Below are 26,412 nucleotides of genomic sequence, written 5' to 3'. Positions count from 1 at the left end.
GCATACACAAGGTTTTTCTTTGATTTGACCTAGTGACCTAGTTTTTGACCCGAGATGACCCATTTTCGAACTCAGCCTAGATTTCATCAAGGTAATCATTCTGACCAAAATTCATGAAGAATAATTGAAAAATACAGCCTCTATCGCATACACAAGGTTTTTCTTTGATTTGACCTAGTGACCTAGTTTTTGACCCCAGCTGACCCTTTTTGAACTCGGCCTAGATTTCATTAAGGGAATCATTCTGACCAAAGTTCATGAAGATCAATTGAAAAATACAGCCTCTATCGCATACACAAGGTTTTTCTTTGATTTGACCTAGTGTCCTAGTTTTTGACCCGAGATGACCCATTTTCGAACTCGGCCTAGATTTCATCAAGGTAATCATTCTGACCAAAATTCATGAAGATTAATTGAAAAATACAGCCTCTATCGCATACACAAGGTTTTTCTTTGATTTGACCTAGTGACCTAGTTTTTGACCCGAGATGACCCATTTTCGAACTCGGCCTAGATTTCATTTAGGTAATCATTCTGACCAAGTTTCATGAAAATCAGTTGAAAAATACAGCCTCTATCGCATACACAAGCTAAATGTTGACAGACAGACGACAGACAGACGACAGACGACAGACAGACGACAGACGCCGGACATCGAGCGATCAGAAAAACTCACCTGAGCATTGCTCAGGTGAGCTAAAAAGTTTCAGCTTTTTAATTAGTCAGGTGTACATAAAAGTTACACATTACCTTTAGACTGTCTACCATAAAGATAGTTGGTTCAAAAGCACCTGTAGTGCTTATGTTGTATTGTTACTTGTCTTGCCGACTCAAATAAAACTTATCTTATCTTATCTTGATTGCTACGAACTGTATGGATGTTTTAACACCTCTTAATTACCTGTAGACCTTGAAGATTGTATACCTGTAACAAACCTGCTTTACATGAGATGTCAATGTTTATTTAATAAAAACACACTGCAAACAGAAAGTTATCATGTCATTGTAAATTAAGCAGTTGTGGTTTGTTCTATTTGTCTTAAAATTATACTATCCTATATTATTATGGAAGGCTAAAAATTAACAATTTTTCTAAATATGGCTGTTTCCATTTAATATGTTGGGGAAGGTTTGTGCAATGACAAAATGTGTTTGATTTGCATTATACTTATCCTTAATATTTACGCGAGGATAAATGTTTGCAAGGTGAGGAACTTCGTGACTATATCGAAAATTAAACACTCGCAAAAAATTCTGCTTTTAAAGAGAATTCCGATAATTTTTTTCCTTTCACAGAATTCTTTTAAATTCATATATATAATAGGAAAATGTGTGCTGAAAACAATGAACAAATAAAAATAATAGGTCACCAGGCTTGTTTTTGTGAAAAATTGCTTTGAACACACCCACTGTTGCTGAAACTGCCAGCGATTTTTGAACATTTTCATAATTTTCTGCTTTTTTATAAATACCAACCAAAATATACATCCAGGCAGCACAATACGGTTTTTTTTTTATTACAGATTTTATCATATACTTACTTGATATCATAGTCATATCTGTAATACTCTATCCTTACAATGATGGGTACAAATGAAAAAAAAATATTGTTTCATATTTACTTTGTGAACTTTTTTCAATGAAAAATACCCATAGTGAAGAATATGTTTTTAAATTTTGAAAAAACTCTTTCATAGAATTTTTTCTTTTTTTTCTTGTGTATAGATAATTGTATTGTCAGCATAAAAATGGCTAAAAATGTATGGGTCACCAGGCTAAATTTTATGTTAAGACCGCTAGAATACAAACACCTGTTCGGACGGAAATGGCGCAAACCTGCCCAAATTGATTACATGTATGTCTGCTAAAAGTTTAAAAAAAGTTTTAAAAATTCTTAATTCTTTCTATAATTGCATACTAAATAATCTGAAAGGTGATATTGTCTTATCAGTACTAAGTCAATTATCTTACATTATATGAACAACACTGTCTTTATACTAAAATGCGATGTGAAAACACAACCACAAAAATAGCAAGATACCTGTCAGGCATGATACTTGTCAATACAACATAAACCAGTATCAACATTTGATTACTGATATAACTTATTAAAAATGTTATTTCATTCAAGATTCCTCATATTTAAGATTGTCTGTAACATGTTTCAACAAATGTTGACTTCAGTTCAGTTTTCCATAGAAAGTGTCGGCTGCGCAGAAAGATGCGCATTAAAAACTATAGGAATTCCCTTTAAATTACACAATTAAATGAATGTACTGGTTGGGAACCATTTTCCGGACACATAGTCATATTTCGCCTCCATTATTCCCTAAAAAAATATTTGACATATAAGAAGCCCACACTGCACAAACTTCAGCTCTTTCCACATCCGATGTTGTAATCAGCATCGCATTGTGACGTAAAATATGGGTTCCATGGGGCCTCAAATGGGGTCACTAAAATAAGTTATTTTTCCTGTCAGGTAAACCAGTATCCAGACAAATATTTTGACGGTGTTTTGTTGTTAATTTGTTGTAAATAATTAATTATACTATTTCTACACATTTCTTTATCATTCATCTCTTCAAAATTGCACATGAAACATAACCCGATGTTCAATAGCAGCTACGAAAGCAAACCGAGGTTGACTATAAAAAACTTGAATTTCGTCTTATACGAATTCTTGATAATTCCAATAGATATAGAATAAAATTAGTGCAAAAATCGACAGTGCTGCATCTTACGTAACTTTTAGCGTGAAATTAAAAGTAGAACATGTTATCAGCAGACAATCATTATGTAGTTTGATTATTTCTTCCCCACTTGATACCTCGGCAAGTGTGAACTTCTGCGCTCTGCGCATGCGCAAAGCTATCTTCATGTCCCGTTAAGACAGAAAATTGTTTTGTAAACGCAGGTGAGTTATCATCAAAAACCCAAACATTATACAGTCTTATAAAATAGTGGTTTGTTGTAGACATGAAGAACAAACATCTAAATGATCTAGATAAAACAATTACATGAAAAACAACGAAATAAAGTGGATATTACGTGTGTCCGGAAACTGGTCCTGTCCGGAAAATGGTTCCCAACCAGTATAACTGGATTTTAAACCACAAAATTGATACTGACTATTACTAAATACTGTTCGCTGTTTCTCTAATTGCAATAGACTTTGAAAGCGAACAGCATGGATCCTAACCAGACTGTGTGGATGTGCAGGCTGGTCTGCATCCATGCTGGTCACAAACGCACTATGTTGGTTTTCTCGTGGTGCGACTCAAATGATGTTTAGTTTCAATAGCAGTTCTATGTAAGCAGTTACTTTTTTAGCCAAGTCAAATAAATCTAATGAGGAGTGTCTACATTTAATGTTATTCTCTTATGAAAACATATCTAAGTGAAAGATGTGCATACTATATCTTCAAGGAAAACTGTAAAACCTGATTAAATCTAAAATAAAACAGTAAAATCTAATATTTGTTGTTGAAGTTTACAGTTAAACATGACTGTATTTAAGATGCTGATTTAGTTTTCAAATCCATCATCCATAACAAAGGACTATCAGTTTCCACGGTAACAGTATCTGCTCCATTCCATGTATTAGATGTACTGATTAACCCTCCAAAACACATGGACTGTCCGTCTGGAAAAAAAGACTAAATCTTGTAATGTTGTAAAGCTTAATGTAAACTGCAAACACATAAATGAAGTTAGTCTCAGAAAAACAACATCAATATAGCTGAACAGGAACTGTAGTGTCAGTTAATGTAAGTCTACATCACAATCTGACCTCTGCTCATGAAACAGTCAATTTTTCATTTTTGGTGAATTTAAGGACAACTAGAAATTTTTTTGTAGAAAAGCACAGGTCTCCCCCACTGCATAGGCATATAGGCAATAAGTCAATAGTGGACAGAAGCGAAAGCCAAAGAGACACTGACGGTCGGCTGCAATAGGGATCATCTACTTGGCATGTCCAATCATCCCACAAAGTTTCAAGATTTTGGGCCTAGTGGTTCTCAAGTTATGAATTGGAAACAGTTTTCCATGTTAATGCCCCTGTGACCTTGACTTTGATCAAGTGACCCCAAAATCAGTCCGCACTGTCTACTTTGCATGTCCCATCATCCTTATACGTTTCAACATTCTGGGTCAAGTGGTACTCGAGTTATTGCTTGGAAAGAGTATTCTATATTCAGCCCCTGTGACCTTGACCTTTGATGGAGTGACCCCAAAAACAATAGGGGTCATCTACTCTGTGAGTCCTATTACCCTATGATGAAGTTTGAAGGTTCTAGGTCAAATGGTTCTCAAGTTATTGACTGGAAATAGTTTTTCCATGTTCAGGCCCTGGTTACCTTGACCTTTACCAGAGTGACCCTAAAATCAATAGGGGTCATTTACTCTGCATGTCCAATCATCTTCTTAAATTTCAACTTTCTGGGTCAAATGGTTCTCAAGTTATTGACTGGAAAGAGTTTTCTATGTTCAGCCCCCCTGTGACCTTGACCTCTGATGGAGTGACCCTAAAAACAAAAGTGGTCATCTACACTGTAAGTCCTATCACCCGTTGAAGTTTGAAGGTTCTAGGTCAAATGGTTCTAAAGTTATTGACCAGAAATGGATTTCCATGTTCTGTCCGATGTGACCTTGACCGTTAATAGAGTGACCCCAAAAACAATAAGGGTCATCTACACTGCATGACCAATCATCCTATGAAGTTTCAACATTCTGGGTCAAGTGGTTCTCAAGTTATTGATCGGAAATGGTTTTCCATGTTCAGGCCCGTGTGACATTGACCTTTAACAGAGTGACCCCAAGATCAATATGGGTCATCTACTCTTCATGACCAATCATCCTATGAAGTTTCAACATTCTGGATCAAGTGGTTCTAAATTTATTGATTGGAAACAGTTTACTATGTTCAGCCACCTGTGACCCTGACCTCTGATAGAGTGATCCCAAAAACAAAAGTAGTCATCTACTCTGTAAGTCCCATCACCCTATGAAGTTTGAAGGTTCTAGGTCAAACAGTTCTCAAATTATTGATCGGAAATGGTTTTCCATGTTCAGGCCCCTGTGACCGTGACCTTTGATGGAGTGATTCCAAAAACAACTGGGGCTGTCTACTAGATAAGCCCTGTCATCCATTGAAGTCTGAAGGTTCTAGCTCAAATGGTTCTCCAGTTATTGATCGGAAAATGAAGTGTGACAGATGGAGGGGAACGGACCTTTATAGGGTATTTCTCAATGGGGGGAAGACTCTGACAACAGTAATCCAATCTGCCTACCTATCAAACCTGACCAAAATTTTATAGCGATATACACTGTGTAAGTTTGGTTAAGTAAACTATAGTTACTGTGCAGACATAAATTATTTTTGTAATTTTAACTTATTTGTCAGTCAATTTTGGCAAATTTGACCAATTAAAGGGCCATTACTGTAAAGATTCAGGAACAAACTGACTTAAAGCACTTGACCTAGGTTTTATAGCAATACATCTTTGTAAGAACGGTTGAATCAAAGAAAAATTACTTTTGTTATCGAGCAGAAATTGTCATTATTGACTGATTGAAAGGCCATAACTTGTAATACTGGACCGAATGTGCTGGTTTTCAAAATCGACTTAGACTTTATACAGAGAGACACATTTTGTATAAGTCTGGCTTGATTCTGTGAATAAATACTCTAGTTTTATAAAATGGACAATGTCAATTTTAACTTCTTCAAGGGTCATAACTCCTGAGAATATTTTCTAAACTAGCTTATCATTAAGCTTGACCTATAATTTATAGTAATACATTTTCTGTAAAAAGAAAAACGATTTTAGTTACCAAGCAAACACTTGTCAATGTTTATGATTCAAGTGCCATAACTCTGGTGACACCAGTCCAACTTGGCAGGTGATTGTACTTATTGTAGATTTTATTGAGACACACAATTTGTTCTGAGAACAAGAGGGTCATGATGACCCTGGATCGCTCACCTAAGTAATATGAGCCACATGTTTCAAATGGCAAACTGATGCTAAAATATTAAGAATGTAGGTCAGCAGGTCAGTCATGTCACTGAAAGTCAGTTTTAAGATTGGTGTGCAAAGCCGTACATGTCATCCAAATTTCAAGGCTGTATCTTAAAAAACAAGGAAGTAGGTCAGTAGGTCAAGGTCACAGTCAAGTGATCCCTAATCACTTGGGACCATCAGGTAATTATAATTTAACAGTCTAGGAAATACGATCTGATAATTTTTAAAGTATTTTTTCCTATATAACTCATAACTATAACAAGTGACCCCCAGGGTGGGACCTCTTTTCAACCAAGGGCATAATTTGAACAAAATTGTTTGAGATCTACCAGGCAATGCTACATACCAAATATCAAAGGCCTAGGTCTTGAACTTTCAGACAAGATCTTTATTTTTTTCCTATATAAGTCTATGTTAAACTTGGTACCCCGAGGACAGGGCCTCTTTTCACCCTAAGGACATAATTTAAACAATTTTTGCAGAGAAACATTTGGAAAGGCAACATATTTAATATCAAAAGCCTAGTCTATGCAGTTTCAGGCAAGAAGATTTTAAAAGTTTTTTTTCCTATGTAAGTCTATGTAAAACCTTAGACCCCCCAGGGCAGGGCCTCTTTTCACCCCAGGGGCATAATTTGAAGGACCACACGGCAATGCTACATACAAATATCAAAGGCCTCGGTCTTGTTGTTTTAGAAAAGAAGATTTTTCAAGTTTTTTACTATATAAGTCTATGTAAATCTTGTGACCACCGAGGCGGAACCTCTTTTCACCACAGGAGTAGAATTTGAAAAATCTTGGTAGAGGACCATAAGATGATGTTACAAGCCAAATATCAAGCCTCTAGGCCTTGCAGTTTTGGACAAGAAGATTTTTTTAGTTTTTCCTTTCGGTTGCCATGGCAACCAGAGTTCTGCATTGGAATTAAATTCTTTGAGCAATTTTGAAAGGGGATCATTCCTGTGAAGTTTGGTGTAACTCTGCCCAGTGGTTTTCAAGAAGAAGATTTTTTTAGAAAATGTTGACGGACACACAACGCACGACACAAGACGGACATTGAGCAGTCACAAAAGCTCACCATGAGCATTTGGCTCAGGTGAGCTAAAAACACTCCAGTTATTGAAAAGACAATATCTTCATCTCCCGGCCCTTAAAAGATGGTAAACATAATATGCCCCATTTTTTGTGGTACACATTCATGCCAAGTTATTTGAAAATCCATCCATGGATGACAAAGATATGGACCGGACACGAATGCACTATCATGAAAAATGACCTTTAACGTCTAAGTGTCACCTTGACCTTTGAGCTACGGACCTGGGTCTTGCGCGCGACACGTCGTCTTACTGTGGTACACATTCATGCCAAGTTATTTGAAAATCCATCCATGGATGACAAAAATATGGACCGGACACAAATGCACTATCATGAAAAATGACCTTTATCGTCTAAGTGTGACCTTGACCTTTGAGCTACAGACCTGGGTCTTGCGCGCGACATGTCGTCTTACTGTGGTACACATTCATGCTAAGTTATTTGAAAATCCATCCATGGATGACAAAGATATGGACCAGACATGAATGCACTATCATGAAAAATGACCTTTAACGTCTAAGTGTGACCTTGACCTTTGAGCTACGGACCTGGGTCTTGCGCGCGACAAGTCGTCTTACTGTGGTACACATTCATGCCAAGTTATTTGAAAATCCATCCAACTATGACAAAGATATGGACCGGACACAAAAATTGCGGACAGACTGACAGACGGACAGATGGTTCAAAAACTATATGCCTCCCTTCGGGGGCATAAAAAAAATGCTGAAAATATGCAAAATTATTTGACAAATATACAATACCCAGATTCCATTTAAGTCCTGATGTTGTAACAGTATTACATTGACCTGCAATAGGAACCAGACCACAACTTTCACCTTCCATCCCAGAGTCAACTTTCAACCTGTGACAGCCCTGAAATAAAAACACAGTGTTCTTAAATTGTATGCAACATCACACTGTTATGATATCAAAATGTTATGATTCAATTGCTGGGTCAATTTGTGTTTTGACTACTCTAATACAATCTCTCAGAAATAATATATCCTAAACAGTGATTTGTGGTAGAACAAAATCATTGTTTGGAGTTCATATGTGAAGGAATCAAATCATGAGAGTACAAGTGAAGAGCTATCATTTTATTCAAGCAAATCACTGTTTGAGGTATATTATTTTGACTCAAACATTATCAGCTACATCTTTGAAGATATCCATCAAATATCTGCTTGTTTTGTGGGTTTTTTCCCCCAGTGTGTCATTAAGACTTGATGGTATGACACAGTAACCGTGACAAACAAACTGAATGTGTTGCATAATAACACACAATTTCAGTCTTACTTGTTCAACATGTGAAACAGATCTGTTAGAGCTTATCATTCATCATGAGACTAGATTAAGACCACTAGATATGACTATAAATATAGATTTAACTAGAGCTATCACTAAATTCAATTAATACCCCTTGACATCATTCTGATGCAGGGAAAGTAAAATGTTGTGAACATGACCTTTGACATTGAAGAAAGTGACTTGAGTTACGTGCTTTGCATGGCATCTTGATCTGGAAAACATTTAAAACCAAGTTTATGAAAAATTTTCCAGCCAATAAGAAGATATGGCACAGAAAAATTATGTTATTTGACCTTTTACCTACAATCATTAAATAACTATTAATTATTAGCTCTTATACACAGGATTTGCCTCGTCCAATAATACAAAGGTCTCCTCTATAACAATGCCATATATCTATACCAGTCAGCGGCCTCGGGTCAAAAAGTGATAAGATATAAAGCCCGCATTTTAAGGAATTTGATTGGCTAATTAGACAGGGCCGAAAAAGTGATACAGATTCGCAGCTGGAAGTTCAGAAACGACAGCCATTTTGTTTTTAAAGTCTGTAAACGTTGACAGTTTGAGCGTGGAACTAATTCATAGATTTAGCATGCAAAACAAGAGGGTCACTGACCCTAAAGCGCTCACCTGTGTACAAGGCTTCAAGTGTGTTTGTGTAAGTACAGAGTTAGGTTTCTTCTATGTTAGCCTAAATTATATACATGTCACACACATTTTTGAACCTTGGGCAATAATTTGAACAATCATGGTAGACATTATAAATCTGATATCACACGCCAAATATCAAGACTCTAGCTATTATTGATTCAGAGAAGAAAAGTGACCACGCCCCCTGGCAGCCATGTTTTTCTTTAGAAGTTGTGGAGCAGACATGAAGTTAAGCTATCTGATCTTTAACCTCCATCTAATGATATAAGTTGTGTGTTCTGCAATTGTCTTGGTGAGGTAAAATAAATAATATCAGCTTTACAAAAATCTTTCAGGCAGTTTATATAATATGGAGTAGACACTAGATATACCAGTTAAGTAACTAAATTCATACAGTGAATCTTTAGTTTATATGGTACAGGATATCTCAAGGTGCTTTGTGAGGTATTACTTCAGATATAGGTCAGCACCTTGGTATGATCATTGACTGTTAGGAATCAGCTTTGCTGGCTTTCACACTGACAAAGAATGGGATCAATTAACAGGCAAAAACATAACATGTAATAGGCAAGTGGTTTAATTGTCAACAACCTTAACTACTTGGGGAAGAAAACACTAGTTGAATGCTTACTAATAGATTCAATTTATGTGTCAAACTCAGCAGTTAAATGATACCACAACAAATGGTGAGGAAAACTATTTTGACTACATCATAGCTACAAGGCTTTCTACAATACAAAAAGCAAGATTAACAAGAGCTGTCTGATGACACTCTGAGCACTCGACTTTTCTCAGTGCTTGTCTCTGAATTAGTGCTTTGCCAATAAAAATTTTACAAAACTTTTACCCAAAACTTCTAAATAAGAAAGGGGAATAACTCTGTCAAAATTCAAATCAGAGATACGGGGATTGTTTCTCCTGGTGTAGACTTTGACAGTAAAAAACTCTTTTAAGTTTTAAGTCAAAATCTTTGATAGTTACAGAGATGTTTGACTTTATCAAAATCTTTAACCAAAAACAATCGAAGTTAAAAAGGGGCATAACTCTGTCAAAATTCAAATTGGAGTATGGGGGTTGTTTCTCCTGGTGTCGTCTTTGATATTAAATAAATATTTTAAGTTTCAAGACAATAGCTTTGATAGTAACAAAGATATCTGACTTAATATCAAAAACTTTAACCAACGGTAATGCCAACGCAAACGCTCAGGGGCGAGTGCAAAGCTCTACTTTTTCTTCAAAAAGTTGAGCTAAAAAGCAAATTTAAATAGTGACAGAAAGAGAAAGAAGAAAAAAAGAGCAGAGAAAGAACAGACACAGAAACATTTAAAATGTCACACAGTACCTTCTGAAGTAAGCAGGACATTGACTGGCTGGACAAGAGGTAAACTGGTATACTTCCTTCAAGCTGGTGAGCTGTAAATAATGTGTTTATATTGGCAAACTGTTGGTCCAGTCGACCTCCAAAGGCACTAAGCGCAACAATACAGTCTACCTGAAAAAAAACAAACCCAAAAACAAAAGGGCCCTGAAAGCCCTGTATCGCCCACCTGACCTAATTCTAACCCCTTATAATTAGCTTTCCCTTTGATTTGACCTAGTGACCTAGTTTATGACCCCACATGACCCAGATTTGACCTTGGCCTAAAGATCATAAAAATCAACATTCGGATTAAGTTTCTTGAAGATACAGTCATAAATGTGGCCTCTAGATTGTTAACAAGCTTTATCTTTGATTTGACCTGGCGACCTTGTTTTTGACCCTACCTGACCCAGATTGAAACCTGACCTTAAGATCATTAAGATTAACATTCTGACCAAGTTTCATTAGGATACGGTCATAAATTTGGTCTCTAGAGTGTTAACTAGCTTTTCCTTTGATTTCACCGAGTGACCTAGTTTTTTATTTCACATGACCCAGATTCCAAACTGAACTAAAGATCATCAAGATTAACATTCTGACCAATTCTCATGAAGATACAGTCATAAATGTGACCTCTAAAGTGTTAACAAGCTTTTCCTTTGATTTGACCTGGTGACCTAGTTTTTGACTCCAAATGACTGAGATTTGAATTTAAACTAGAGGTCATCAAGACAAACATTCTGATCAATTCTCATGAGTTTCAAACTTAAAATTAGGTCTCTAGAGTGTTAACAAGCTTTACCTTTAACTTGACCTGGTGACTTAGATATTGGCCCCACCTGACCCAGATTTGAACTTGACCTAGAGATCATCAAGATTAACATTCTGACCAAGTTTCATAGAGATATAATCATAAATGTGGCCTCTAGAGTATTAACAAGCTTTTCCTTTGATTTGACCTGGTGACCTAGTTTTTGACCCTACTTGATCAAGATTTGAACTTGACCTAAAGATCATTAAGATTAACATTCTGGCCAAGTTTCATTAAGATATGGTCATAAATTTGGCCTCTAGAGTGTTAACTAGCTTGTCCTTTGATTTGGCCTGGTGACCTAGTTTCTGACCCCAGATGACCCAGATTCAAACTTGACCTAAAGATCATCAAGATAAACATTCTGACCAAGTTTCATGAAGATACATCATAAATGTGACCTCTAGAGTGTTAACAAGCTTTCTCTTAGATTTGACCTGGTGACCTCGTTTTTGACCCCAGATGACCCAATATCAAACTCTTCCAAGATTTAATTGAGAGTAACATTCTGACCAAGTTAAATTAAGATTGGACAAAAATTGTGACCTCTAGAGTGTTAAAGGTGAAGGTCACAATGTCCTTAAAATAAATATTTTTGACCCTAGTTGAACCAATATCGAACTCGTCCAAGATTTTATCAAGGGTAACATTCTGACAAAGTTTCATTAAGATTGGGCCAATATTGTGACCCATAGAGTGTTAACAGTCAAATTGTTGACGACGACGGACAGATGACGACGGACACAGGGTGATCACGAAAGCTCACCTTGAGCACTTCGTGCTCAGGTGAGCTAAAAACATACACATTTAAAATTGCAAAGATTTATGATATTACAGGTTTATAAAACACATAATTTTCAAGCACCTCAGGCTCATGATGGCCTGTCAAAGGTTACTGTGTGTGTAATTTTCAGTCTCAAGTATGCTGTGACCTTTCTGTTTCAATCTAATGACACTTAAACATATCTAAATGACCCTGAAGCATATCTAATTAGAGCTATCACTGAAGGTGATGAATGTACCCACCAGCTGCAATCTGACACACATAAGATTGTATGTATATAGACCAGGGGTTTTTTTTACGACTGGGGGAAGAGGCCCCAGCCTGTCACTGGGGGAAGAAAATAGCGCGCGACGAGCAGTTTTGGGGAATTTTTTCACTCGAGGGAATTTACAATTATGCATAATAAACACTTTAAACTATGTTTTTATTACATATTCTTGCAACTTTTAGCAACTATACACACTGTCACTTAGCAATAGATGGACTTGCACTAATGTTCACTTATCATTGTAACAAGGTGGGTGGGGAGAGTTGAAATGCTCAAATCATTGAATATTTAAAGGTCACATGCTTTTATTCACAAAAAATGCTTTAAAATAAGAGTTGCTTTTGCAAGAGTCATCATATTATTATTAAATGCATACTTTTGTTGGCTTTTTATTTCAATTGTACTAGAAAATCTTGTAAGAATGGATAAAAAAGTCCGAAAATCACGATCGCGAAAACGTGTGACAAATATGAAAAAACGAAAGCAAACATTAAAAATTCTTGATAAAATACCCGTTTTAAATTTCATCTTTTCACCAGAATTATTCCATACTTATAATATCTGATTACTTAAAACATTTATATTTTATTTTGCTCTAGCAAAATACCTCGGCAAAGATAATAAATTTGCGTAACGGCGGACTGGCTTATTTAATCGAATCAAGCACATAAAATAATTACTTTAAATTAACAACACATATTACACAATACAGCATAAGCTGTTACCGCTAATTAACAAGAGGTACAAACACAATAATCTGACGCTGCATTGTTTATCAATCATCTATATTACATACTGATGATAACCACGTGTCAGTCGGCGCGTGGCGTGATTGACATCTGTCAGTAGCTAATTAACATACGACGCTCCGCCTACTGTCATACTTACGCTGGTTTCGACAAACAGTATGAAGTTCACTGGGATTTTGATTGACAAGGGGCAGAGCTTTCGAACTTGTTACGCATCAAAGAGTATTACCGCGAGACAAGCAGACGCCCACGGCATATTATGTGCGGGTCAGATACGAGTTTTTATCGATTTTCGCTGGTCAAAACCGGAACCTCGGGTCCACTGAACGCTCTTCAAACATTTTTCTACTATTTCTAAAGGTTTCCACACCCACTGAAAATTGTGAAAGACCGTCTGCAATTGTGAACGGGTCCGATATTCGGTCGGGAAAATCGCTGGGAGTAATCTCCATTGCTTTGTTTACGATTTTGGAGGGGGGAATTTCGGACGTAGGGGAATTTCGACTGCGGTAGGGGAAATCCTTGGCTGTGGGGGAAATCCTCGGCTGGGGGACGAGGCCGATATTCGGCCTCTGCTATAGTATAAAAAAAACCCCTGTAGACTCTATGTATATAGTATAGTAACAAAACTCTGTAAAGTAATTTTCTGAAAGAACCTAACATGCACCATGCACAAGTAAGGTTGGTACTGATCACTTGTGTGAAGATTCATTAAATTGTGTGCAATGGTTTTGGAGATTAGGCGCGGCCACGAGATTGCATAAGCAGACTATGTATAACGTATAGTAACAAAAAACAAAGTCCCATAACTCTGCAGAATATGTATCTAAAGTAACATGCATCATGTACAACTAGGGCTGTACTGAGCACTTGTGTGAAAGTTAATTAAATTGTGTGCAAGGGTTCAGGAGATTAGGCCCCCACAAGATTGCATATGCAGACTGTATGTATATAGTATATCAACAAAAAAACAAAGTCCCATAACTGTGCAGATTTTTTTTTTCTGAAAAAACCTAACATGCACCATGCAAAACTAACGTTACTACTGATCACTTGTGTGAAGTTTCATTAAGTTGTGTGCAAGGGTTCAAAAGATTTAGCATGCACAACATTGCATATGCAGACTCTATACATATAGTAAAGTAACAAAAAACAAAGTCCAGTAACTCTGCAATTTTTTTTCTAAAAGAACCTAACAAGCATCATGCACAACTACTGTTGTTACTGACCACTTGTACGAAGTTCCATTAAATTGTGTCAGGGGGATCAGGAGAGATGGTGTGCACAAAATTGTGTCTACAGACAGACAGACAGATGGACGGACTGACAGACAGACAGACAACCTGAAACCAGTATAACCAGTGTAACTGATCACTTGTATGAAGTTTCATTAAATTGTGTCAAGGGGATGAGGAGACATGGTGCGCACACGCTTGTGTCTACAGACAGACGGACAGACAGACAACCTGAAACCAGAATACCCCCTCCTTACAACTTCGTTGTTTCGGGGGTACAATGACCCTAAAGCATATCTTATGACCCTAATCGTAAGGGGTCATTTTCTTATCACAAGCAAACAAACCCGATATGCTGACTGCCATAGGACCAAACAGGACAAAAGTTCTCCATCCTCAACTATTTTAAGGACATTGTGACCTTCACCTTTAACTTCTGTATTAAAATATTGGACATTCATTGACCGAAAACTATCAAGCTGAGATGTTTTTTAGCTGAAGGCCCAAGCATTCTCAGGCTATTGATTAGAAACCATTATTAACATCAAAATTGTGACTTTGACCTTCTACCCAAAGTACTTAGGGGTCATCAACTAACTACAGGCAATTACCCTATGAAGCTTGATCACTATAGGCCAAAGGGACAGTCACCTCCTGCTATTGATTTGAAGCCATTTTCAGTATTAAGGTAATTGTGAATTCCACCTAATGACCCATGAACAGTTGGTGTCATCTACTGACCGTTGCCAATCTTATGAAATCTGACTTCTGTAGACCGAAGCATTCTCTTGCTATTCATTCTAATAACAAACTGGCAGACCGATAATGAGCAAAACACTCGTCTTCTTTCAAACGGGGCAGAAATATTTAATACATCACAATGTTGTTTTTTTTCAATATAGCTACACAAGAAGAAGTAATAATAAAATAGCTACTTTTCTGGTTTAATCAGTAATTAACTTATCATTATTGGCTTCATATTTGTAGACATAATTATTGATTCAATGACTGGTATACTTCATATATATATTTTATACTAAATTCATATCAAGCCCTTTTAATGATAAATGCATTTGAAGACACTTTACATAGCACAAAGGCAGCCACTCACGGCACCAAATTAATTCACTTCTAGTAACTGACACAGAGTGATCTGACCAGTGGGACAGAGCTAGAGAAAAACCCCAGAACAGAGAGAGAGAAATCCATTAAATACAGGCATGTCCAGCTAACTTAGCCTTCCTCTTTGTAAACATGCATTCTGGTTCTTTTAATGTGTCTGTTGTTTAGCATTGATGCATGCAGAGCCATCTTTCCTGGGGAGAACTAGAACTGGCCTCTTCCTGGGGAGAACTAGAACTGGCCTCTTCCTGGGGAAAACTAGAACTGGCCTCTTAATTAGGTGGGAGACAATAGCATCTCAGAAATTTCCTGTGTCTGGACTCAGATTCAAAACCTGCACCTCTGGATTGACAGTAAAGTACCCGTATGTGAGCACTAGACCATCAGGCCATCCATACATATTGGAGTTTAAAAATTATACATATAATCATTAATTTTTAATTATTATCAACTAGAAAGTAGGCAAAAACACTATAATGTATGAACTACTGGCCTCCAGACAACAATGAACTGACCGTCAATAGTCTCACAGAGTATGCATGATACTCCTGGTTATCACTGAATATGAGGTTCAGACAAAATAACTAAAGTGAACAGTATTTTCTTTGTCAGTGTAGGAATCTATAAATTACGGTTTCGTGGACATAATGCAAACCAAACTTGCCTAGTCATTACGGTCAAGTCCTCTGAAGAAGTGTACAACTGCTGAAAGAAACTGGTCAGGGAAGATATCTAACCAACAAGAGAGCATGTCCTTCATGGCTCACACCCAGCCCCATCTTACTAAGTTTTGTAACGCATCTAAATAAAGTCTCACCACTGTTCTACTTATATTTAATCACGTATCGAAACACATGGTAAGTAGCTTTTTACGACGTACTCTTACAACCCCCATGTTTATATTTAATAGAGCAAATACAATGAAAATGAAGAGAAATAAAATCATCACACCACGTCTGCTAAATCTATTATTTTACTGGTTTATAATCATGTTTCAATACACATGACAAGTTGTACTGGTACAATTTCAATATCTTTGATGAACATGTTTATGCTGATAACTTATTTATTTTGGTTGCTCCAGGCACAGTTTTTATGTTTTTTAACACTGATACTGAATGTACTTAATGCTAGGATAACTAGAATGTGTCTGTAGGACACAGGGTGTGCCCCCCACTGGTACATTTGTCATAAATGAGGGCCAATAATTCAAATGTTTGCAGTCTTAATGGGGTATAGCCTCAACAATCATTTTATGAAAAGGATTCATTATTCTAGGCCCTTTACTTTTTGAGCTATGAGCATCACAAACAAAAAATCCACTATTTTGGTTATTTCACGGGCCATAACTCTGTAATAAGAGCTAAGATTCTCAAGAGGAATGCCAAGTGTGCAAGTTCACATCACGATAAAGACTCCAGCAAGGTTTCCTGAATTTACATCTGAAACTTTTTGAGCTAGGCACATAATTAGGTGAAAAAGTGCATTTTTTTACTATTTCAGGTGAGCAAGTTTATATCATGATAAAGACTTATGCAAGTTTTCAACCATTTATATTAAATACTTTTTGAGCTAGGTGCATCACAAGGTGAAAATGTGTATTTTTGACTATTTCAGGGGCCATAACTCTAAAAATAGGGGGTGGACCCAAATGAAAAATAGGAGGTGTGCAAGTTCATATCATGATTAAGACTCATGCAAGTTTTTCATGAATCTATATCAAATACTTTTTGAGCTAGGCATGTCACAAGGTGAAAATGTGCATTTTTGACTATTTCAGGGGCCATAACTCTGAAAATAGGGGCCGACTCAAATGAAAAATAGGAGGTGCGCAAGTTCATATCATAATCAAAACTCATGCAAGGTTTCATGAATCTATATCAAACACTTTTTGAGCTAGGCGTGTCACAAGGTGAAAATGCGCATTTTTTACTATTTCAGGGGCCATAACTCTGAAAATAGGGGGCAAAGCCAGATGAAAAATAGGAGGTGCGCAAGTTCATATCATAATCAAGACTCATGCAAGGTTTCGTGTATCTATATCAAATACTTTTTGAGCTAGGCATGTCACAAGGTGAAAATGTGCATTTTTGACTATTTCAGGGGCCATAACTCTAAAAATAGGGAGCGGAGCCAGATGAAAAATAGGAGGTGCGCAAGTTCATATCATGATTAAGACTCATGCAAGGTTTCATCAATTTTTATCGAATACTTTTTGAGCTAGGCATGTCACAAGGTGAAAATGTGCATTTTTGACTATTTCAGGGGCCATAACTCTGAAAATAGGGGGCGGAGCCAGACGAAAAATAGGAGGTGTGCAAGTTCATATCATGATAAACACTCATGCAAGGTTTCATCAATTTGTATCAAATACTTTTCGAGCTAGGCGCGTCATGAACTTCGGACAGATGGACGGATGGATGCACGGACAAGACCAAATCTATATGCCCCCACCACTCATGGGGGGGGGGCACAAAAAATCATGTTTTCTTTTTTCTGTAACTGTAAATAGACAATACTATGAATAGAAAATTGTTTGTAAAATACAGTCTGGTGATTGTATTAAGAAAAGCGTAAGATTGATTTAAAAATGCAAAATTTTATCAAAAAATTGATTTGTAAAGTATAACCACTATATTACAAAACAATGTTTTTCACAGCTTTATTTCTCATGTGCATAATTTCGTTTTTATAGGATCAGAGCAAATACCGATAAAGGGAGTATTTGGTCAATAATATTACCAGTAATCAATTGCATGTATTATATTCATGTTTCTGTTGTTGTGCTCCATCCTTCACAAGGATTTTCTTTTAAATAAAATCAATGTGAATTTTTTGTGTTTTTCAGGGGAAGTAACAGTGTAAGAATGAGTAAAGTTTGTAACTGATTGGTCTCCCTTGATGAATGTGTACATTTGCGATAACAAAAAAATTGCAGTGTTTAGATTTCGCCGGGAATATAGCGAAAATTAAACCTCCACGAATATAACCCGCTATACAGTATATCCGGACAATAAACATTTACCATGTATTCATTTACCATGTAATTCAGAAACATGACAGGTGTTAAAATGCACAATTATTTACCATATAATACCAGAACATGACTTACTTACAATGAACAGTTATTTACCTGGTAAGTTTTCCTCTTTTCCAATATAATCTTCAAACATTTTGTAAAGTCTGTATCATCCTGGTCTGGAGTATTTACAATTTCCACTCCCTGAAAACAGAAAGTCATTGAATCATTTAAGATCTGTACCATGTTCAGTCTATAACTAACATAGATAATACTGCTCACATGTCATTGATATCAACAAAACAAAACAAACAAAAACATTTTCAGATATTGGTAAATGTTTCATGTAAATGTTGGTTTACCATAACTAGAGCAACACAATTATAATAACCCATTTGCCTTTGATGCGATACATGTAACAGAGTTACCAACATCCCCTGCTTAGGGACATTTTTCACAAAACATATGGTATGCCAAAAGTTAATTCAGTTGCCTGTGACCTTGACCTTAGCACATGACACAATGTCTTGTAATGGGGAACATTTATGCCAAGTTATTTGAATATACACCAATGCATAAAAAAGTAACAGACCAGACAAAAAAAAAAAGTTCTATCTCCAAAGGTGACCTTGACCTTAAGAGCTAAGGGTCTGAGTCTTGCACATGACAAATCAAATTATTATAGGGAACATTTGTGCCAAGTAATTTTAAAATCCCTTGATGAATGGCAGAGTTATTGACCGGACAAGAAACAGACCATGTCAACCTTTAATCTCTAAATCTAAATGTGAGCTTGACCTTGGAGCTAGGGGTCTTGCATGACACGTCTTATCATGGGGAACATGACTGTACCTAGTAATTTCAAAATCCCTGAGGAATGGCAAAGTTACGAACTGGATATGAAACAGACTATGTTAATCTTTGACCGCTAAGTATGATCTTGATCTTAGAGCTATGTGTCTGGGACTTGCGCATGATATGTTGTCTCAAAAGTATCGTCATTGGTTATAAAATTGAACTTAAAGAGTACCAGGGCGTAAATTTATTATTAAATACCATTTCATATTGTATATATAAAACCTATTTTATCAGCGATAGTCGAACAAAATATTTATATATTAGTAATGTCCTATAAAATGATATAATTGTTATAATAGACTACTTGGAAAAAAGAAATACTTTGAAAACCTTTTTGAAATATATGTAATGTAACAAATGATGAATAATATTTTGTCATACATTCTATAGATTTATATTTTCTTTTATACTGCTTTTTATATTGTGTTATGTTAATTTGAAAAAATAAATGGGTCGTTCTACAGATATAAGATGATTTCAAAAAGAAAAACAATAACCCATTTGTCTTCAATGTGATACATTTAGAATAAAACATTTAATTACAGTGCAATATAATTACAATAACCGAACGACTGCCCATGTTTTATTACGGTAATTGATAAAATTATTGGAATATATTTATTATTTTGATTCTAACAACGCAAATAATTCGCATTTTACAGTACTACATTTTCAGCGTAATACGTAATTCGGGTCATATGCTGTTACAATTTACCCCCTTAGTATGGTTAGAAAGTGTTGCATAGCCAATGGAACGTATAGATATTTGTTTCTTTTTTATCAGAATTTTGAGAAGTATTCTAAAATTAGTTTTACTAACAGCTCGCAAACTAATTATGAACAGAATTATGAAATTAGGCGAGTTGACCCTGTGTTACGAGTGACGAGCTTAACTTTTATATAACGTCACATCATCATGACATCATATTTTATGTCATACATTTATGACGTCACCGCTGAATTATAATTTAGCTAATTGAATTTACTTGTAGAGATCAGAACGTGTTTAACGGACCTACACATAAGTCAGTATGACTTTTTATTATATTTATGTTTTTGAAATGCTGTTTTTAACGTTTGGTCCTGAAATAATTCGTATGTAATGGACCTGAAGTAGAATCTCTTATGTTACAATCATAGGGGGGTGAAATGTAACAGCCAACCATATTTTATCGTAGATTCATGTATAGGCGATTTCGCTATATATTTATATAGCAATTGCTGCGGATCGTGTTAGAATAAACATTAACTTGCTTCTTTTATATCTACATTATGTGTGTATAATATAACAATGCTACAACTCTATTTTAACCGAAAGATTACATTTTATACTAAAATTTCAAAACATATATGATACAGATAAACATGTACCTTTTCCTTATAAAACTGTAAGACCTCCGGCCTAGCTGAGTCAAAGTCCCCAGTGATGAGATTTGGCAGATATTTGCCTCTCTGCTCAGCCATGTTGTCATACAGCTCATTGGTTCCCCCATCCACTGTAGCCTTAAATAGGGCTGCAAAAACAAATAACTTCTACAGGATGATGTTAGACTGCATAGCTGAACTTCACTGCACAAACAGTATAAAAACTTAGCTCTGCCAACTAGCTGCAACAGGGTAACTTTTCTAAATAAATTTTGAATGTCACCTGTAAGTTTCTATTATTTGAATTGTTGGCCTAGAATTTCGTACTATATGACACAGTTGAACTTGACCTAGGTCAGTGTTCTGCCGAGGCCGCAGTATCACGAGAATATCACGTAAAAATTACAAATGCCGTGCACTTTGCGCACAATGGTCAACAGAATTTGAGCAGACAACACCTTTATTAACGGACTCACTTTCAATTTCACATGCTGAGACAGTGGGTTGTACAGAAGTGACAATTGTCATGTTACAAAAATTTTGGGGACAAATGCACGTATGGGATGACCAGAACTGAGTACGAATCATTCATTTCTCTTCCGCACCCAAATAGAAGAGTTTCCAGCAAAAACTTCATTCTTATCAATAATGAAAAACATTATTTCTCTATCTGCAGACAAGGAAAAAAAAAATTTAATCTAATGACTAACATCCTAGTTATTCATGTGACCTATAAAAAAGCCCACACAAACCGCGATGTTGTCAGCCGTTCTCCACCCACTGTCTCAGCATGTGAAACTGAAAGTGAGTCTGTTGATAAAAGCATTGTCTGCTCAAATTCTGTTGACCATTGTGCACTAATTGTCTTCAAAACTGACAATGCGTCACAAAATCAAACCACAAAGGGTGCAGAAAATTCATATTAAGAGAAAAGTGACTCCAAATTCCATGAGAGATGATTAGAGGGTGTCAATAGCCGGACTACAAAAAGAATTTTGAAAATGTCCCCACATTTTTCATACCAAGGGGACATTTGTCTCCACCATTTTTTTATCTTATGAAGAACACTGCTAGATTTCAGTGAAGTGACCTCTAGCATGTTATCAATGAGAAATAAAGCAACACTGACTAATTCAAGGGCCATAACTCCACTGTAACCACAGCAATCATGCCCACTATAACTGAATATGATGGTCTTGAAGAAACACATTCTGCACTGTTCTGCATCAACTACATGAAGATTGCTTCAGAAATGTGGCATATACTGTGAAATCATTAATATTCGTGGAGGACTGATTTTCGTGGATTTTCGTGGATTTCGTGGTTGAGTCAATCCACAAAATTTAATCTCAACGAACAAGTAAATTCCCATTTATTTTATGTTCATAAGTAATGCGATAGGTATTTCAACAACAACACGTATTATGTATAGTTTTTTTTATCTCATCAACGTTTCGGCTAACGCCTTCATCAGGATAATACACATACAAATATAAACAACGGACGTGACGTAAAACTGATAATGTAACGTCAAATGGCGGGAAAACGTTAATCAAAATATCAAAGTGCAAATACAATCATATAATTAGATACATATAATTCGTACAAGGTACTATCCCGGATATGAAAATACCAAAAATTTCCTATAGTAAGATTATATTATTATTTTTTTTTTTTTTTATGTTCATAAGTAGAAATCCACAAATTCATATCCCACGAAATTGCCATTTTGACCAAAACCACGAAATTTCATGCCCACGAAATAAAATGATTTTACAGTTCACAATGTAAAATATGACATTTTTGTATGTTATGGGTCACAACTATAGTTTTACTTCAGCAGATCTTTTGTTTATATTATATTCTACATAAGTTCAATGTCGAAAAAAAATGTGACCACTTTTGTGTTTACACAATGAAATAAGACACATGACAATGGATGACAGCAGACACAATGCTATCACAATAGCACACCAGAGTACAAATGCTTAGGTCTGCTTAAAATTTAAACCAACTTAATCTCTCTCAAATCAGTTTCCCAGGAAAGTAAGACAAGGCTGTGCAGATGTACAACAACTGGGCTCAAACTGATTGCCTGGTCACTTGACCGATTCCTTATCCACCAGACCATCACTTCCCAGCTTATGTAAGTCTACCTCTGGGAGTAAGTTCTCAGATACATACAGACTGACATACAAGCACGCTGAAAGAACTGTAACATCTGTTATTCTTCAGACAAGAAATCATGGATTTATGATTTTGTAAACCATAAGTTTCAGGAATACCAATTTTTGCAAACAAAATGAACTTATAAAATTTACCTTTTGACCAAAGTTGATGGAATATTTCTAGTTCTGGCTTTAGTGGCTGATTTAAGAGCAGCAATGCAAACTCTGTACCTGTAAATAAAATAGATAAATGTTTTAACATAATCCGCATTAATTGCATAATAAACATATAGCAAGCAACCTATATTTGAATCTTTAATTAAATATAATTGGCTGGTATATTTTGGCCACTGTAATTGAAAAACGGGGGGATTCACTTTTGTTCCTTTTCCCAAAAAAATCTTTCCCCTTTTCCAAAGGGTTATTAAACAATATTTCAACACAAAAAATCATAAAAATTTTTAACCTAAATTTATGTGCATGTATGCCCTTTTTTGAACCTGACCAAAAGGGAACATAAAAGTTTTAAACATTCGGGAATAAATTTTTCCTAGCTATTGTCATTAATGTAGCCTCTAGAGTTTAACAAGCTTTTCCCTCTGATTGCCTGGTGACATGTTTTTTAAACCCCCACCTACCCAATTTAAACTCGACCAAAATTTACCATAAGATTAACATTCGGGGCCCAAATTTTTCCATTAACCTTTACCCTTTGGGGGTGGTGAGAAATTCGCCTTTGCGCCAGGCAACCAAGACAACCTGCACATCATGGCCCTGCATTATTCATAAAATAAAGTAAATTTAAAGGAAAACCCCCCTTTGCATAATAATTGTATTCCCCAAAATTTGCATGATGGACCACCCATTTTAAAAAATTTACGGCTAAGCTTTAAACAGGGAAAAAGATTTTTGGTCTTTAAATGTGCCTCTGGGTGTTAGCTATTTTTTTCCTTTTGGCTCTGCCCTGGTACCTTTTTTTTTGCCCTCAGCTAAACCCGGGTTTAAATTGCATAAAATATCATAAAATTTAACCTCTACCAAGGTTCATTAAGTTTTAGGCCCATAAATGTAAATGAAGAAAATTTTCCCTGTAAAAATAAAAAAAGTTTTTCGGGAGAGACAAACATCGTCCCCTTTTTATGAAAATAAGACAGTTAAATTAACCAATTTTTTTTAAGGGTTTTTAATCTACTGACCAAAATAAGGGCTTCCTTCACAAAAAGTTTTTTTTTGCCCCCACCCGGGACCCAAACCCTTTTGGGTGGGGGGCGGTGATTCAAAGTCAGTGCATTAACCACTCGGCATGGGGGCTCTACCCTAAATTGGTCTTTTAAATAAATTTATTTCATTTTCATCCTTTTAAAAACTCTTTCCCATTCTATTTAAAAGAAAGTTTTAAAAAGGAATTTTTTTAAAATATTAAACCCTTATTTATTTACCATTGTTGGGTTTTTCAAGATATGAACATTTTCCCTTTCTAATGCTTCCATGTGTGCAAAAACCCTTATGATCAACTTTTTAAAGGGTTTTATTCTGCTAGAAAAACGTTGACAACTGTTTATGGTTTTCTCTGCTAAAACAACGATGTTTCCAACTGTTTTTTTATTTTTTTTTTTTCTGCTAAAAGAAATTTAATGACCCAAGTGTTTTATGTTTATCTCTAAAAATCAAACGGGAAAACATGAAAAAATTTTCATCCTCAAATACCAGGGGTTTCTGTTGCTGAATCCGGGAATGTCAATTTTTTTTTTTGGTTTTTTTTCCCATTACAACCAAGTTTTTGGGAAGGTTTCAGCCAATATGCACATTTGAAAATATTATGTCAAAGGGGCAAACCCAATAGAACTTTTAAAATGAAAGTCGGCTGCAATTTTTTCCCTAAAGGATGATGTTTTACAAGTGAAATCCTTTCTTGAACATTTGAGTAGGGGAAAATTTTTCATTTATCTTTGGCCCTTTTTATCATTTTTTAAAACTTCTTTTCTTTTTTTTATAGGGGCAGGTAAAAACCAAACTGAACCCTATTCCTGTAGCAACTTGTAAAAAGTTCATGGGGCCCCAAAAATATAAAAAGGGAAAATTTAATTAAGGGCCGCAAAATGAAAAAACCAACATAGTGCTTTTGCGACCCATGGTCCGACCAGCTTCGGATCCATCTTTTCGTTTAAGGGTTTCTTCATTGCAAAGGTTTTGAAACCCATCAGCATGGACCCTGATCAGCTTGGCCCCGGATTGCGGGCGGGGTCGGACCATTGGGGGAACAAATGCACAAATTTGGTTTTTTCAGGGCAAAGCTCAATATGTATCCCAAAAGATTCCAATACGTTGAAACTCTTATTAAAATTTTTGGCTTATTCAAAATTTCACCTAACTTAAAACATTTTCCCCCATCTGAAAAAAAACTTGTTTACCCCCGAAGTAAAAAAGCTTGATCCCTTAAAAATTTGGAAAAAACTGACCTGCAAACTGTTTTAAAATTCTACATATCGGGGTTTTTTTATTCCCTGCAAAAAAAGCATATTTTGCCCAAAATTTTTTTTTAAAAACTTTTTTTTTTCGGGGGGTTTTTTTCCAAAATTCATTTTTAAAAATTTTTTTAAATGCCTTTTCTTTTTTCCCCAAAATTTAAAACGTAAAAAATTTGGGGGCCCAAAGCTCTGTTTTATAGACGGTTTGCACAATTTTCACTAAGGGAAAAATCCCTGTAAAAATTTTTTAAAAAAGTAAACCCAAAGACTTTTCTGTCGAAAAAATTTTAAAATCTACCTTCTTGCAAAAAAAATTTTGTAAATCATAAAAATTTTGGTTTAAAAATTTAAGCAGTTAAAAAAAAATTTCTTACAAGGGGAAAAGTTTCATTGGGGGAAAGGGTTTCCCAAAATTTTTGGGGATTTCTTGTTTTTGCAAAAATTATCGCCCTTTAAATTTCCCTTTCCTCTGGTTTTTCCCAATAAAGAAAAACAAACTTAGCTCGGGCTCTTTTTTTGGCAAAATTTTAAACTTTTTTTTTCCCTTAATTAACATTGGGAATCATTTTTTAATAAACTTTTTGCCCCTTAAATTGTACCCCCATTTATATTAAAAACCCACAGTTCCCCTTTTAGCCCGGAATTGGGGGTTCCCTTTTAAAAAGGCCGGGTTTAAAATGGGGGAATCAAAATTTAAATTTCCCTTTCAAGAACACATGCAAGGGGGATTCCGGGTTTTAAAACGGGATTTTCCCCTTGTGGGTAAGTTTTTTCCCTTCGGCCCAAAATGAACCACTAAAAATTACTTTTTCCCAAAGTAAAGGGTTTTCATTTTTTTTTTGGGAAATTTTTTTAAAAATTTTTTGCAAATCCTACCCTTTTCCCAAAAATTCGAAAATTTCTTTTTTGGATTAAATGGAATATAAAGGGAATTCCTACCTGGCTTTTTAAGAAACTTTCTAATGAATTTTAAATTTTCTATGTAAAGAAATTTTGGGGTCTTTTTCCAAACTTTAAAGGGCCCCGGGCAATTTGAATCTTTTTCCAAATTTGGGGAAAATCGGTCCCCTAAGTTCCCCCCTCATTTAAAATGTCCTTAGAAAAAAAAACCTAACTGGCTTCT

The 26,412-nt window shown here is 35.7% G+C and overlaps 1 protein-coding gene across 1 annotated transcript; it reads right to left on the bottom strand.

Annotated features, from left to right (window-relative positions):
* Window positions 1–212: 212 nt before the first annotated feature.
* Window positions 213–24,977, bottom strand: LOC123532703 (thiamin pyrophosphokinase 1-like). Its single transcript, XM_053517936.1, has 7 exons — window positions 24,935–24,977; window positions 22,975–23,052; window positions 20,660–20,802; window positions 18,545–18,634; window positions 10,425–10,574; window positions 7,885–7,996; window positions 213–3,646 (listed from the first exon to the last, which is right to left on the bottom strand). Exons 1-7 carry the CDS (start codon window positions 24,975–24,977, stop codon window positions 3,516–3,518), a joined length of 747 nt encoding a protein of 248 aa, XP_053373911.1. The 3' UTR covers window positions 213–3,515.
* Window positions 24,978–26,412: the final 1,435 nt, after the last annotated feature.

This window comes from Mercenaria mercenaria, chromosome 11, assembly GCF_021730395.1.
Source record: "Mercenaria mercenaria strain notata chromosome 11, MADL_Memer_1, whole genome shotgun sequence".
Lineage (NCBI taxonomy): Eukaryota > Metazoa > Mollusca > Bivalvia > Venerida > Veneridae > Mercenaria > Mercenaria mercenaria.
Note: the sequence above shows the minus strand (reverse complement) of the source record. Positions and strands in the feature narration are given on the sequence as shown.

Bases quoted from the DNA above. Each gene is read 5' to 3' on its own strand.
- LOC123532703 (XM_053517936.1), bottom strand. From the start codon at position 24,977: ATGGATCCGAAGCTGGTCGGACCATGGGTCGCAAAAGCACTAT. The intron at 20,803-22,974 runs GTAAATTTTATA...TTGTTTTTGCAG, and splicing joins CCATCAACTTTGGTCAAAAG to CCCTATTTAAGGCTACAGTG. The intron at 10,575-18,544 runs GTAAATAACTGT...GTTTTTTTTCAG, and splicing joins AAAAGAGGAAAACTTACCAG to GTAGACTGTATTGTTGCGCT.